We start from the raw sequence: 15,699 nt of genomic DNA, 5'->3' as shown, positions 1-15,699 counted from the left end.
AGGATAAAACTGCAGAGTAAATGAGGATGTTTGCTGACTGGATTGGATCCTGTGAGAAAAGGCGTGTCAATTAGGGTTTATTTATTTATTTATTTTTAATTTTGGTGTTTTGAGTGGTGGTTTAATGTTGGAACTGGCTCTGCTGAGCGTGGGGGCTGTTTAGGACGGAATTTTGTAGACCAGAGTGGGTTAATTCGGTGCTCTGTGAGGGGCATCACACTGCTGATAGTGCTGCAGCTAACTGTCATGAGTCATTAGAATATCATTTAGTAATTAAAAACTTTTAAGCTCTCTCTGGCAGTGCAAGAGGGATGTTATTTTTTCCCTCCTCCCCACCTCCAAGTTTTTTACTGATTTTTTTTCCCCGTATATTTCTGAATGTTGTTTTTGCAGTGGAGCAGACGCAGTATTTAGGAAGGCAGAGTTATCACAGGTTACAAGTCCGTTGTTTACTGTAGCTCTTGGCACCAGGTCGTTGTTAGTGTCCTTTTTTAGTGGTTCTATGCAGAAGGAGAGCAGTCAGCAGAAAGGTATTTTTATGTCATCTCAACTTTAGAAACTCAGAAGAAACAGTAAATGTACAACTTAGAGTTACTAATGGGGGAGAATAATGAAGTTCAAAGAACATCAGTAGGAAAAAAAAAAAACACATCACCACCCTCTTTCCTGCTAACCACTGAAGCATTGAATGAGGTCAGATCTCTTGAGTAAGTAAGCTTAATGCAGATCCTCAGATGTCCAAGATAAATTTTTGCCTGCAGGAAATAAAGGAGGAGGAATCACCACTTCCTTCTGTTAGTTGACTAATCTGAGTGTTATTACCTGTTTCCTGTTAAGATTTGAACTGGGGGAACAAATTAATACAGTTAGAAATGAGATATGCCCATGTCAGCACAAGGTAGTAACCTTTATATCACTGGATTTCTGAATGCCCCTGCATTGCTTCCTGCTGTCCCTACCATTCCCTTTTTTTTCTCACTTATCCTCTGTAACCAAGGTTGATGCTCCCCACCTTCACCACCCTCTTGTCCTCCTTCTACATCTCTTCTTCCTCAGAGTAACACGGACTGTTTGCTGTTATTTAATTCTCCAATTCTCAGATTTTTGGTCATGTTGATTATATTTTAATATGTTTGGAAAAGTTTGTTTTCCCTGAGTTTTGTATCATTTACAAGTATCTAGCCAATCGAATGAATTATGTGGTCACTTCTGAAGTTGTTGTTTTTTTTCTTCTCCCTGATACAGATCTCGATCGAGTATAGCATCATGTACAAGTGTAAGCACTCAAACTGCTTCTGACGATCAGGTTGTCAAATTCTGGGATGAACTCAGTTTAGTTGGCTTACCAGATGACATTGATGTTCAAGCCTTATTTGAGCCAACAGGTAAGATATGTTGCTCTTCTTCATTGTTTCACATATACCAGTAGCTGCAGTGACAATAAGTGAAGTTATTCAGCAGTTTTTCTGTGCTCTGGTGTTTGCAAAGTATTTGATCGTGCTTTCTTAGCTTTTACCAATGTTTTGTGATGCTTCTGTACAGTACTGGACAGAATCTTAGCAAAGGGATTTGGCAGGTCATTGATGATATTGAAGATTGTTTTCAACCTAAATGATTCTATGACTATATGAGGAAATAATTTTAATCTGCTGCTGAACCATTGTTCAGGTAGTAATATCTCAGCATCATAATTGTATATTGTGGAAAAAAAAAAGAGGAAAGTAATGAGACACAGCTTAATGCAATTTTTAAAGTCCCAATCCTGTAGCCTCACCTAACTTCATGTTGCTCTGGTGGGTTATCTAAAATAATGGAAGGAAAGATTTTAAAGAGCAGGTATTGATAGAACAATAGAGGTGAAACACACCTGCATGTTTTTCTGTTAGAAAACTGTCTGGTTTGTCATCTATTCTTTTGTTTTAATGTAGCTTCTATTTTTAGTCAATTCTGAATTACTTTCAGAAAGCATCTATGTCCACATGCTTCTGATGCCAGTAGTCCTCTCACATATTTTGACTCAAAAAAATGGAAATGTATTTCTGTTTAAACCTGTGCAGTAATATAAATGCTATTCTTTCATGAGTGTGAAAATTGATTTCAAATTCTGATTTAGAAAAACCAACGACTTTTGTTTTAAATAGTTATACTATAATGTATGGGGATGGGGGGTGATCAATATAAATTATTTTGTCATTATTATTCGTAGAGGACTCTTCCCAGGCCCTTGTATGAGGAGGGAGTTTTTTTGTGGCTGGATGATTAAGTTGGCCAACTGCAGTATCTAATTTCAGCAGCTAATGTACAGCATTGTTTCAAATCTAAGAAAAAGCTGTCACAGAATTCCTTTGGAAGTATTCATCATTTACACTGTCTTTTCCCATGGCTGAATTAGAAGCTTCTTTTTAAGATACACCCATTGATTGCTACAAATTCTGTTTTTAAGCAGATACTCGGTTATCAATAGTGCGTTTGTATTTAAATCTGTATTATGCATCTGTTGTATTGACACAGTTTTCTTAGGTGGTTCTTCTGTTTATGCTGTGTTTTTACCTTTCAAAATTTTTATGTAGCAATCTAAAGCATCATTTGAGCATGTTCTACATAAACATACAGATCTGTGCGTGGTCATTGGGAAACATGTTAAGAGTACACATAGACAAATGTTTTCTGGAGTTAAAACCAAGACCTGCGTGTGTATCTTGTGTGTAAACATTATGTATATACCCCTCTTATTAGGATTTTGTGATCAGGCATCTGAAAGCTAGAAACAGATGTACAGAATGTGTTGAAATAAAGTGGAAAATGTTTTATGTATCAAAAAAATGAAGTATATTTGGTATCTGATAGTAACTGCTTGTGTTTGATGAATGATAATAAGGGCACTAAATGTTGCAACAAGAAAAACAGGAAGAAAGACTGCTCGTTTTCTCTGGCAAGTGTGTTCTACTAGAATGCAGTTCTGTACTTAAAGGAAATGCCTGATAGAGCTGTAAAACTGAGGCTCTGCTTCTCTTACAATGCATTAGGTCATTGCTGGGCTCATCACCGCTGTGCGGAGTGGTCAATGGGAGTCTGCCAGACTGAAGAGCAGCTATCGGTGAACGTGGACAAAGCTGTTGTCTCAGGGAGCACAGAAGTGAGTAAAAAAAATTAAATTTGAACGTTTGAACCAGTAGGGAAATAGACGGTGAGATGGGGTTGAAAAACACGGTAAACTAATGCAGTACAAGGTATGACCAACAGTATTCACTTACAGATCTCTGAGCTTACATTCATCACAAGGGTTTTTTTTGGACAAGTATTCATGATAAAATTTACTCTTGCAATGTATCAAAGAGGCTGACTGCAGGACATGTTCTGGGATAGCTAGATTGTAGAAGGTATATGGCTGACTGAAATACAGACAAAAGAAGAGTTGGATTCATGTTAGCAAATGCCCTGCTCAGTAGAGGAAATAGTTTTGGGTTTGCCAGTTTGCATTCTGAAATTGTATGACTCAAATAGAGGAAAAAGTTTTCACTATTACTTTGATACTAGTTGAAAAGAGGAGGTGGGTGTAGGAAAGCTAGTGTTCAACACAAACCTAGGTTGTTGTTATAAATATTGATAGAAGTACATCTATGAATGTTGACTGCTTTAGTTTGGAATGGTAATGTATTTGAAAAAGTGAGTACGTTTGAAAAGGGCAGTCGTTTGGTGTCATGCTGTGGTACCACTCTGGAGTGATGAGGAGACATTTCATGATGAGATTTCACGGTGTCTTTACCACGTGCAGGTATACTTTTTGGTCTTATTTAGTCATGTCTAGGTTATTTTAATAATTTTCGTTTCTTATTAATTAATTCTTTATTAATCAGTCGTGCTGTGAACAAGTCTGCATAATTTTGCTGTTTTTCCAATGATCACGCTTAGGCGTATTTTTAATTGATTCTTAAAGTTTTCCATGCATTATATTAAAATAACAAATCAATGTGTAAGATGCCAGTAAATGTTCTCCATTGTGTGGAGTAAAAAGCTGCTTTAAATCAGGCTTTCAATACAAGCTGTATAATACAGCTTTCCTTATGCCATCTGCTTTTACGTACACCCATATTGAATAAATGCTTTACTTGGAATAATTTAATTGATTGCTGTGCTTCTGCTTTCAAAGTAAGAGACTATTCAGAATGAATGAACCTGACAGAATTAAGTTCTAAATGAGCTTGAAGACATTAAAACATTCATACGTGTGTGTGCGTGTGTAAATAAAAATAATCATAAAAAGAATGAAATGAGCATCCAAAATTGGACTTTTTTTTTTTTTTTTTCTAAATCTCACTGCTGGAAAGTTTTAGGCCCCTTTTTTGGATGATTATGGTGGTAGTTTGTAGCCATTTTGTGATCAGCTCATTCCCATCAGTAGTCATTTTCTTAATAATATGCTGGTTTATGACAGAATCCTTCGAATAGTGTTCAAGCTTGTTTTTTGCTCTGCCGAATTCCATCCGATTTCCATTCTTTCAGTTCCATTTCTTTCTCTGTGGTCCCTTGCTTCTCCCCCGTATTGATGGTGTCTCAAGCTCCAGTCATCAGTACATCTTCCGTTTTGAATAGATGTTTATAATGTAGATATTTCAGTAAGGACTTCTGAAGAATTCTGCATTTCTCTGGTGAAATAGTTTCCATTTCAGTCTTGTCTTTTCATGGGCCATTGTGTAATTTCTCTACTAATCTTTGCAAATTCTGCAAATAATTTTTTAGACACATCTATTGCACAGTGCATAGAGATGAGAGGAATTTGCATCGATTGCCGTTCTGCCTATTTTCTATTCAGTTTTTGCTGAAAAGGTTTTGAGAAACTTTCTTCTCTGCAATACAGCAGTCAGCCAACAAAGCGAGAAGTTGTTTTGATTATTCTGTTTTATCCTTCTTGTGAGATCCTCAGGGAGAGCAGAGTAAGAGCTCAGCATTGATTGATTTTGGAGGAGTAGCTGGACCAAATGGGACATCTTTATCCCCCGGTCACACCAGGGAAGTTTTGGCTTATGTTTTTTCAAGAAATAAGCAGCAAACTCTTTTGTAGTTCCCTGTTTCTGACCATGGAGCAGCAACGCGGGGGCTGCTTAGAGCTGTGTGTAACTGGTTTGGAGCCCAAGTAATCCCTCTTTGCTTGTTGTGTCCTGGCTACACTGCTTGGTAATCATTTTTTCACTGTCCTCAGCCCTTTATAATTTGTCATCAGCTAAAAAAGGCCCCAGAAAGTATAAGGTGTGCTGGTAATATGCTGCAGTGGAAAAAGTAGTTTCTGAGAACAAATTATCTTTGTGCGAGACATTTAAAAAAGTTCTGAATGAGAGGTATAGCAGTCGACTCAATATATGGATTTGCATTTACAGCTGCTTGCATTTTGCATTTGCTAAAATTCTGGGCTTCTTCCTAGTGTGATGTTCCTGCATTTTAAGAGTAAAGTTTCTATTTAAATGTTCTAAGCACTGTTGGCAATGCAGATGCAAGTATGTGCTCAAGGCTTACAGAAAAATGGTTTAAATAAGAACAAGCTGTATGTTAGTTCCTCTACTTGCCACCAAATTTGCTTTGTTTTTTTGTTGTTGTTGTTGGTTGGGGCTTTGTATCTTCTTGGAAGTCCCTCTGGCATTCTATGGGTTTATGATGTGGTTTACAGCACTGGCATCTTTCTTCAGCTGGGAAAGTATGTTTTCTTTTCTTGATGCTTGTATACAGATTAATTTTTGACATGCAACAAGCATTTTCTTGATAGTAAAGTTCTTTGGTTTGGGTCTTTTAAGTTGTGGAGAACATTTTGGAGCTTTTCTTACCTTGAGGGTCTTTTAAACTTGTAAGTTACAGTCGTGTTTCTCATTAGTTAGGATGTCTATTGTTTGCAAATCTGTTCTAACTGGATATGACAATGTTTCTCATTACTGTGTTTACCAGTTGAGATGTCCATTTGGCTTCACTGAGCTCGTGATTGCATTAATAAAGCTTGTGTGGACATATTTCATTGACCTAGTCCAAAGTATGTATGTTAATTCATTTTGGTTTCTTCTTGGCTTTGTTTTCTGAAGGTTTAAAGTACAGTACTGTGGAGATTTTGGTGTGCGTGCACGTCTCGCAAGATAGCCTGCTTAGCATTTCTTTTTTCTTCAGTTCTTTCTTTTGATTCACTCATTTTGAAGGCCTGGCAGTTTATTTACTCAGGCATCTGACCAATTTGTTACGTACATTTGCATCTAGATGTATGTGGGTCCTTTGACTTTCTATCAAAGTCTTAGTTTTGCCTCTGTTTAATATTAATGAGTATACATACATATATATATGTGTGAGCTGTTTAAAATCTTATTCATCCTGTTTTTTAACTGACAAATAAAAGCTGGAATGTACTGGTAGATTTCTGGTAGTAGATGCCGCTCTAGCCCTTCTGGGTCGTGTGGTCGACTCTTTTTATCTCATTGCTTACCTTGCTCATCTGAGCAACTGAGGGTTCCCTGACAGCCTCAGAACCAAGTCTTAAGAGAACAAAAGAAGAACTGGCGATCCAGTTGGCAAGCATAGTGTCAGAGCATTATTCAGGAAGACTCTTAAGATACGGAAACTTAGCTCTGGAGCTGCAGCAGTAGGTAAATCTGAGCACCCCGATGTGGCAGCTCATTCCCCTGCTGTTTTAATAGGCTTTCTTGGGGTTCGGGAGTCATTTCATTTCACGTTTTGAAAGAAAATGGCTTCAGAATATGGAAAGGAGGAGAGAAAACTTGAAGTGATGTACTTGATCCAAAACCTAACTAAATTGCTTATAATTTATAAGTGCTCTACTGAGTACATAAAAAGTCACCATAGTAAAGAAGTTGTCACGGCGTCAGCTTTATGAAGATAGGCTTTAATCAGTGAGGTCTTTCTACAGATCTTTGTGGTAAGATGCAGAGATGGTATTAGATGGAGACGTAGCAAAATAAACAAAGCAAAGGAATACGATTGAACAGAAATCACAGCTTTTGCTTAAAAATAATGGATGTGGATGAGCAGAGAGTTCTGCTTTTTGTTGTATTTCTGGCTTCAGCGCTGTGTTTTCTTAATTATGCTGGTTTTTGATATTTGGAAGAATGATACGGTCTGAGCCTTCCTGGCATTACCATTAAAAATGGAGGCCTTGAGGGCTTGCATCTGCTCAGCTTTTAACAAGAATGGTGTTTGAAATATTTTCAGGTATTTTTAAATACTGCTTAATAATCTCCTTGTTTATTTTACATATATCGAGTAGGTGGCTGTTTCTCTCTGGTCTGTGTAGGAAATAATAAAGTTTACTACTAGTCTGCCTTAAATTGTCTAGCTATAACTCTTCTTTATGCTGCAGAGACCCACATCTCTGCATTATTCTCTAATTGTTGAAAGCTCTGTGCTCCCGTCTAGAGTATCTTGCACTCTAAAGTACAACAGCGTGCATCGAAACTGCAGGAAAGTGCTTTAAAGGACCCTGGTGGGTTGGACAGACATTAGCAGATAAGGGTTACATGGTTTGCCTAGAAAGGGAAGGTGATGAGTTGTAATGGTTTAGGAAGCAGTGTAAATCAGAATGCAATAAGGTGGGCTTTTACATATGTATGAGTATCTCAATTCAAGAAGTGAATTTAAGAACTCAGTAGCTAATGTGTTTGGACCACTTCTGAACACACTGTGCACAAGAAAGGAATGTAATACGAATTTTCCCAGCCAGCTTTCTCTTCTGATAAAGTGTAGAAAGCAGTTTACAAGTCTGGGAGAATTTATCAAGGACACAGAAGTCAAAGACAACAGTATTGGTGGAAACCAAAAAGGAGGTTCCTATCTGCTTAAAGGCTGAATGAGGGAAGCATAACACTGATGAAATGTCTAAAGCAGTCATTCCAGAATACTGTATTACTCTGTTTCCATTTTGTAAGATGTGGATTTCTGTTTGCTCTGAGATTCTGTGTAGCTCCTTGCATATTTATCTACTTCACAGCTTTCATTTTTCCAGTAGCAGTCAAGTGTTTTTTCAGGACCAAGACTCTTGCAACCAGATAGCTGAAAAATTGCCGGCGTCTTCTCCCACCCATCATTTTTTTTTAGTTAATCAGGGCAGTATCTTCTCTCTGTACAAGGCAGCTGTTTTCGGCTCCTGCTGAGTTTCTGCAGGCTGTTTGGCATGTTATCATTGCTGAGAACTGTAGGAGTTGTTGCTTTGCATAGAGGCAAGCTAATCAATAGCATCTTGCCTTGTTCCAAACTGTAAACGATCTGCTGTTTTGACACTCTTCGCTCCTGGTAAGCCCTTTTTCACATGGTAACACGGTCTTTAATTTTTTTTTTAAAAAAGCATTTTCCCTTGATTTCTGCCACCAGAGATATGAGATTGCTGCTTGTGGATGCTTCCAAGTTGGAGCAATGTAACGAGGCTTATGTATTAAATTCTCACTCAATTTTTTTTTCTTAAAGTCCTTTCCATCTACATTTTTAAGTTCTTTGCTCCAGATTGAATTCTAGCATGATGCTTATGAAGCTGAACTGTAAGGAAAAAGTAAATTGAGGAGAAAGATGAAAACCAGTTAAAATATGTACAGTTTTTTTTTTTTAAGTGTTTGTCCACATTTGGAAGATATCCTCACCCCTTAGCCTCAGTATGTTCCTCGTCTTGTTGAGTCTTGTCTGTGTTTGTAGTGGTGTGCATGTTACATTTACATGTGCTTCTCTGCACAAGTTGAAAACGGATTTGGCTAAATTGATACTTCCTTTTATCGTTCCCTGTATGTGAAGATAAGTGTGCACATTTTACAAAATGAACTTCATGGGCTGTGGAGGACATTTAACCATTTTTTTTACGTGTTGCTGTTACAGAACTCTAGCACAGAAAGTGCTGGAGAAAGGCTGGAGTAGTGTCCTCGTCTCCTCAAGAGGACAATTTCATATGCTTCTGGTCCGCTGGGTAGTTTTCACTCTGTTCCTAGCATGTTCTTAGAAATGCTGTGACAGTTCGGCACTGAGGGCTATGAGGTATTTCAGTTCTCTCTGAATTTCCCTCAGTACTTACTCATTCATCTGGGGAGCTGTAGCCATTTTCCTGCCGATGATGACAAGTCTTGTACTTCAAGGAAAGACGTAGTGACATCGTGTAAATTGTCTTCCGTGAACTAAGGTGTTCCAGAACAGTTTGGATTCTGGTCACCTAAAGCCAGGTCATTTGTGTCTTGGGGAATGTGAAGCAGGCTGTTCTCACAGCTTGTTAAATGCCATCAGGAACGCTACACCAATTCATCTATAACAATTTTTCAAAGTCTGCAAAGCAGCTATGACATCTTAAAATTATCATAGCTGTTTTTGTTGTACTGTGTGTAATTCATCTGGGATACCCCTGTATACCATACATGATGCCAACACGGGGTAAATCTGCTGAGGTTTAGGATCTTCTGTCAGACCAGTATGTGTATTCAGTGATCTTTTTGTAGGCCTGGCAGTTGAGAACATATTTTCCTGGTCAGTAAGATATACAACTTAGTTCTCATTAATACTGTCAGATGAACAATGATTAAAGTATTCTTCCCTGGAAACCAAAATAAGCTATACCACAACAGGCTGTTGTTCATTGGATATCACTGTCCCGTAGCAACTGCTTTGAAAAGCAAAAACATCAAGATAGAGGAACCAGGATGGGAAGGAAGTGAGAACAAGCATTGAAGAAGAAGGCAGAAGGCTGATACTTGAAATCACTGTGATCATTGAAAAATTCATGCTTTCCTGTTTCTTGCATTTTTTCTTTTATAATCTGACTCTAGGAGCCAAAGCGAAAAAGTACAATTTAATATACCTCATGCAAAAAGAAACCAGCTTTTTGCTTGGTAGTTGTTTTTGACCCTACAGTCACTTTTGCCAAGTTTTTATTACAGTTTTTAAATTATCCAGTGGGATTCTGTTCATTCCATTTTTTTTCTGCAGTGAAACACAGAACAGGAAAAACTAAGTTACAGTTCTTACAGGTAAAGAATCTGGTTCCCTATCAAAACACAGTACTTAAAATTACAGAGTTTAGGATTCGGGTTGCAGAAGGCAGTTTTCAATTTCCTCAGTTGTCTCGTGGACCATGTTTTCTGGTACAAAATAAAGTACATTCTTCTATATCACTGCTAGCACTTAAGAAAATCCAGTAATAGTTCAAACTGAATAAACAAGCATCAAGACCTCTTTATGCTTCTCTGCTTCTAAAATATTTTTGTCATTATCTTGGCATGTAATGTATGGATGCCTTGGGATGTAATTAGACTTCACACTTGAACGTGGACCCTCAGGGGTGTATATAAAAGTTTGAAGGGATTGCTGTGAAGTCGTGGGCTGTCCAAGTAGTGTGATTGCACAGAGACAGCAGCACGTGGAGGAGATGTGGGTGATACGCAGCCTAGTCTTTGATGAGAGAAGGGGTCTGAAATAGATTTTTGTTTTGAATTTTCCATTTACCGAGACAGAAAACCTGATTTATTTTTCTAGTGTTTCTGATGTAATTGTTGCTCCCTCGTGAATGCTTCGATATCCAAGTACTACACAGGCACCATACGTTAATGAACATTCAGAGCTTTTAGCACGTGCTGGGCAAGTACTTCAGGACAAGCACAAACACTTCAACGTGACTTTTCAGTCTTCATTATAGTTGCCTGCTTCATAACCTGTTGTCGTAATAATTTGGACCTGCTGATTAGAAAAAGGAGCGCATGATAATGTGAAACTAATGTAGTTATGGTTAATTTCATTTCAATGAGTTGATTCTAATTACAAGAAGAAGTAAAACATTAATTTGCAAACCAGGGCTTGGAGGAGCAGTGTTCGGCTTCTCAGAGGAAGCAGAGGAAAAGATGTACATTTTCAAACTGCAGTTTTGGGATTTTTTTTTTTGAGATTTTTCTGTTGATTCACTTTGTCATGTGCTTTCTGTGAAATAGCAGCTGTGTTTTTATCCCTACCTTTTTGTTTCCAAATACACGGGGAAAAAAGAAGTGAATTCATCTGCATGGCAAGTCCTATTGTCACATTACAACTCGGCGATGATAGTGGAAAGGTGTCTTGTTCCTTGGGTGCGTACAAAACACGTGCTAAAGCTTACCTCCTGCTGGCTTTGCAAATGGACAATGACTAGCTCGTGTATCCTAATGAATACATTTTAGGTTTATGTAATAAACTTTATGCGGCGTAAGAGAGGCCTTTTCATAAACTGTCGGTTTTTCTCAGTACATTCATACAACTTCCGTGACTTCCTTGCCTGCAGTTCTGCAGATTTGAATAGCAGTAGAAGCTCAGTGGCGTTTCTGAGAGGTGGATCCACAGAAACCAACTCTCTCGTAATAACTGCACATCTGCAACATAGGAGCAAGTGGGGAGGGAAAAACCCAGAGTTCCTTAGCGAGCACAAACCTCCTTTTCTTAAGACAGTTCCTATGGCTTCATCTAAAGCAGGCTTTTATTTTTCAGCCTCACGTATTCCTTTTCTTCACGCCGTGAATTGCTGATGCTGGTCGTGCTGTAGCGCCGGGAGAGCTGGGCAGGCTCTGCCCTGGAGTGCTCGCTTGGCACCGGAGCAGGGAAGCAGAGTCAGCATTAGAGTTTTCATTCTGTATTTTTTTTTTTGAGATGAATGCTTTGAAAAAGGCACCTTTCTTGAACCCTAGATTTTGAATATGTGGGTACTAGAATTGGGGGAGAGAGATAATGCTCCACAGAAATTTCTGAGAGGGTTTTGATGCTGAATAGAAGATAGCTGTTGCAGATGCGAGGGGCAGTCTGTGAAGAGTAGGAAGCAGAAAATGGGCTAGGGGCACCAAGAGAGAAGCAGCAGTAGCACAGAAATGAAAGCCAAGAAGCCTAGCTGAGAAACATGAAAGGCCCTATGTTCCTGAAGGAATTTCCAGTGCAGGTTTCCTTTATTCACTAACATTCACTGAAATAATTTACTGAAAGCTCTGAAGTAAAATAGTTTAGTGTGTGTTCCAAACTGGTGAAGTGCATTTCACAAAGACCTTTTCTTCCTTTTTTGCATGACTTGAGTAGAAAACACTTTTTCCATAATATGCCCAAAGAAAATCTGCATGTTCTTCCCCTCCTCCCATTCCAGGGCCTTTCTTAAATGTTACTCTAAGCGTTAAGGCAACGACATAGCAGTTCGTGTGGAGGCAGCGCTCTTGCTGGGCATTTGATTTCAAGGGTTTATATCTATACCAAGTTATTCTGGGGTCTTACGTATCGTGTGTGTTAAAAATGGAGAGAACCTGATCTCTGAAGAATAAAGAAAGTCCATTAAAGGAAAATCAGCCTCTCCGATCGAGACTGTACTCTCCCTCAGACAGTGCTTCACTTTGCTGGAGGGAATAACCTTAGTGGTGCTTTGCTGGAGGACAAGAGGAGATGGATGCTGCTGCTCTCCCTTCTGCCTTTCTATGCTCAGCAGCAGTACCATAGTCCCTCAAGATACACAAAAGCAAGAGAATTGACAATACAGTGCCCCCAGATTCTAGATTTGAAACAAGGAAATGTATGTATAAAGCAGGAAATCTTACACATCTCTTACCAAGTAAGCCCATAGAAACTTAGATGAGGAAGTATAGCGATACCACCCGTCTCCTGTTTTTTGTAGATATTTGAATGCAAACCTCATTTTCCTGCCTTACTACCATCTCCCTCGTGGCTGCTTATTTAAATGTTTTATATTCAATCTTACAAAGCTAATGTGGATTGATTTTTTTTTCTTAATCTTCACAATTAAGGGTCTAATTTTGCATTTATGTGATGGTTACATTTCCAAAAAAAGGCTGATAAATCTTTTGTAGTTACCGTTGGTTAGTTTTAGACAAGAATGGGTACTCGTTGTGCTCCGAGCATTATAGAAATAAGACATCATCCCTGCCTTCAGAAGCGTACTCTTATTTACGTGCTGCATATGGAAAAGGAAAATAGCCCCATGGGACAAGTTGTAGGTACATTTGCCAAGGTGTAGCATTGTTTGTATAGCACTAGACAATTGACTCTAATCCTGCTTTTGTGGCTGTTTCCCTTTTAAATAATGTTTTATTTAAATGACATCTTTTAAATTTTTCATGGACCTGGGTCACTTTCTTTTTTCCCAATGAGAACTGCAAAGTTCAGACTCTTCAATGAAATTTGAGTTCTAAAGTGTTTTTGATAATTCCAATTGAGTCTTGGTAATATTTTTTTTTCCTGCTAATTGTATGTTTCTTTATATTATATTACAGATTTCATTTGGGGCTTTCACCCATTGTCAAAAAAAATACACAAACATTTTAATTTAAAACTCACGAGTATTCATATTAGTCTGTTGGCATCAGTTTGCTTTTAAGCAGTGGCTTAAGAAGTGCTACTGAGATTGGTGTACTCAGCAGCTTCCAAAAATCAAAGCATTAGCAAAAAATAGTTTTGGACTCCCTAAAGATTTTCTTGCTGACTTCCATTAGCACAAGTTTGGTCCCAGAGCTGCAGAGCATAAATATTACAAGCAGTCCCATTAATGCAGGTGTCCTTGAGTGGTGTTTTTATTTTTGCTTGTTTGTTTTAATACCATGGAAAAAGTCACACGTGAGAGACATGTTATGAATTAGAATGTTCCCTTCGTGTGCAAGTGCATAACACTTGGCGTAAGTACAGCCATTGCGGGCGCTAACGGGAGCGCTGCAATGGATGGCTACGAACTCTTCAGAAGGGGCGGGTTAGGAGGGAGAGGCGGTGGGGTAGCCCTGCATGTCTGGGAGCATTTGGATTGTCTTGAGATTAATAATGGCGGTGACAGGGTTGAAGTTGTACAATCGCTAGCCCTTGTTCTTGTGGGGGACTTCAACTTGAAGGGCAAAGGCGTCCAGGTAGGCTGGATGCTCTTCAAGAAGGAAATCTGAAAAGCACAGGAGCAGGCCGTCAGATGCCAATAGATGAGCCTGCGTGAAAGAAGACCAGCCTGGCTGAACAGAGAGCTGTGGGAAGAGCTCAGGAAGAAGAAGAGGGTTTATGACCTTCGGAAGAAGGGGCAGGCAGCTCAGGAGGACCACAAAGATGTCATCAGGCTGTGCAGGGACAAAATTAGAAGGGCCAAAGCCCGTGAGCTCAGTCTGAATATGCTTTTAAAGACAACAAAAATGTTTTTATAAATACATAAACAAGGAAAGGAGGACTAAGGAGAATCTCCATCCTTTATTAGATGTGGAGGGAAATGTAGTGACGAGAGATGAGGAAAAGGCTGGGGAAGATGAGGATGAGGAAAAGATGAGGAACTGGCTGGGTGGCCGGGCGCTGAGAGTTGTGGTGAATGGAGTTAAACCCAGCTAGAGGCCACTCGCTAGGGGTGTCCCCCAGGGCTCAGCACTGGGGCTGGTTCTCTTCAGGATCTTTATCAGCGAGCTGGATGAGGGGATCGAGTGCACCCTCAGTGAGTCTGTGGATGACACCGAGTTGGGGGGAAGTGTCAATCTGCTCAAGGGTAGGAGGGCTCTGCGTGGGACTGTGTCAAAGGCCTTAGAAAACCCAGGTAGATGACATCACTTTCCATTCCTTTAAAGATGCCATGTTTCTCTTCAGTATGCTGGGGGAAGACTAGGTGTTGCAAAATAAATTTAGAAAAATTGTTTCCTAGAGCATCTAACGTTGGTAAAAACAACTTGATACACACTAAATAGATTGCTGTGACATGGGCTCACTTTCTCTACATTGTGAATACATGTATTCAATCTGCAGTCTAGGCAATTATTTTATTAACAAACCTGGAGGTATTTCCACAAATAGCCTTCTCCCTTCCAGTTTTTAATTAGTAAAATAAAATTTTCTTCTGATCAACAGTATTTTTCCACTCTGTTTCTGAATGAAATTGCCTCCCAGAGAAGTGGGCAGAGTGGCAGATTATGCAGAGTAAATAGTGAGTCTGGATTTACATAAACTGCTGCCAAATATCCAAGCACATACTAGTTCTGTTTTTATTTTCATTTTATTTTTTCCTTCCAAGTACGGCAGGTTGTTATGGCAATATTAGGTGTTACCTGTACGGTATTTCCAGGGAGATTGACAAATCATAAACCTTTAAAAGTGAACAGAGACTCGTAGGGAAACAAGACAGTTAAGTTGTAATCGTCATACTTTGAGTTTTGTGAGGAGAATACTCATTCTCCAAAATGTAAATGAATTTGATATATTGAATGGAGAAGTTTCAGGTTTTCCAAATGTCATACTAGGTGAGTTTTGTTTTTTTTTTTAATTTGAGTAACTTGAAATAGAGGGTGAATTGCTAGGAAGACTGTTACAGCTGTGCATCCATCACATCAGAATGTGCCGTAGGCATCTCCAAAATGTTTGCTTTCTGTCAGACATAAAATATTGCGATGATAAATCCCCCAGTAAAGGTCGGACCTGGCAGCAGTGCTCACTCATCTGAGAAACCAAAAGGTCAGAATATTCAAGACACCGGTAAGACTAGGAGCCACGCATCACAGTAACATATGGTCATACTTCCACTCTTAATTTTAAGCGAGACTAATACGTTTGGTACTTCTGGAAGTTCATTTCTTTACGTGACTGCAGTGGTACAGTCTCGTGCACCACTCTGGTGTTCCTCAGCCGTCACCACACTTCTTTAATTGAAATAAATCCATGGTGTGATAAACTGTTTCTTGCCTCCTGGGTGTTTTCAGTAAAATACTCATCCTAGTACTGTGGCAG

At 39.0% G+C, this 15,699-nt stretch overlaps 1 protein-coding gene across 12 annotated transcripts in view; it reads left to right on the top strand.

Moving 5' to 3' along the window:
- KMT2C (lysine methyltransferase 2C) overlaps positions 1–15,699 on the top strand; it is a 200,506-nt gene that overhangs the window by 79,160 nt on the left and 105,647 nt on the right. For all 12 annotated transcript variants that reach the window (XM_035318876.1, XM_035318874.1, XM_035318873.1 and 9 more), the window contains 2 exons: positions 1,246–1,385; positions 3,027–3,136. In XM_035318876.1, coding sequence (XP_035174767.1) covers positions 1,246–1,385; positions 3,027–3,136 — 250 coding nt within the window. The remainder of the gene's footprint in view (positions 1–1,245; positions 1,386–3,026; positions 3,137–15,699) is intronic.

Source organism: Oxyura jamaicensis, chromosome 2 (genome assembly GCF_011077185.1).
Source record: "Oxyura jamaicensis isolate SHBP4307 breed ruddy duck chromosome 2, BPBGC_Ojam_1.0, whole genome shotgun sequence".
NCBI classification, from domain to species: Eukaryota; Metazoa; Chordata; class Aves; order Anseriformes; family Anatidae; genus Oxyura; species Oxyura jamaicensis.
This window is presented reverse-complemented; position numbering and strand designations above follow the sequence as displayed.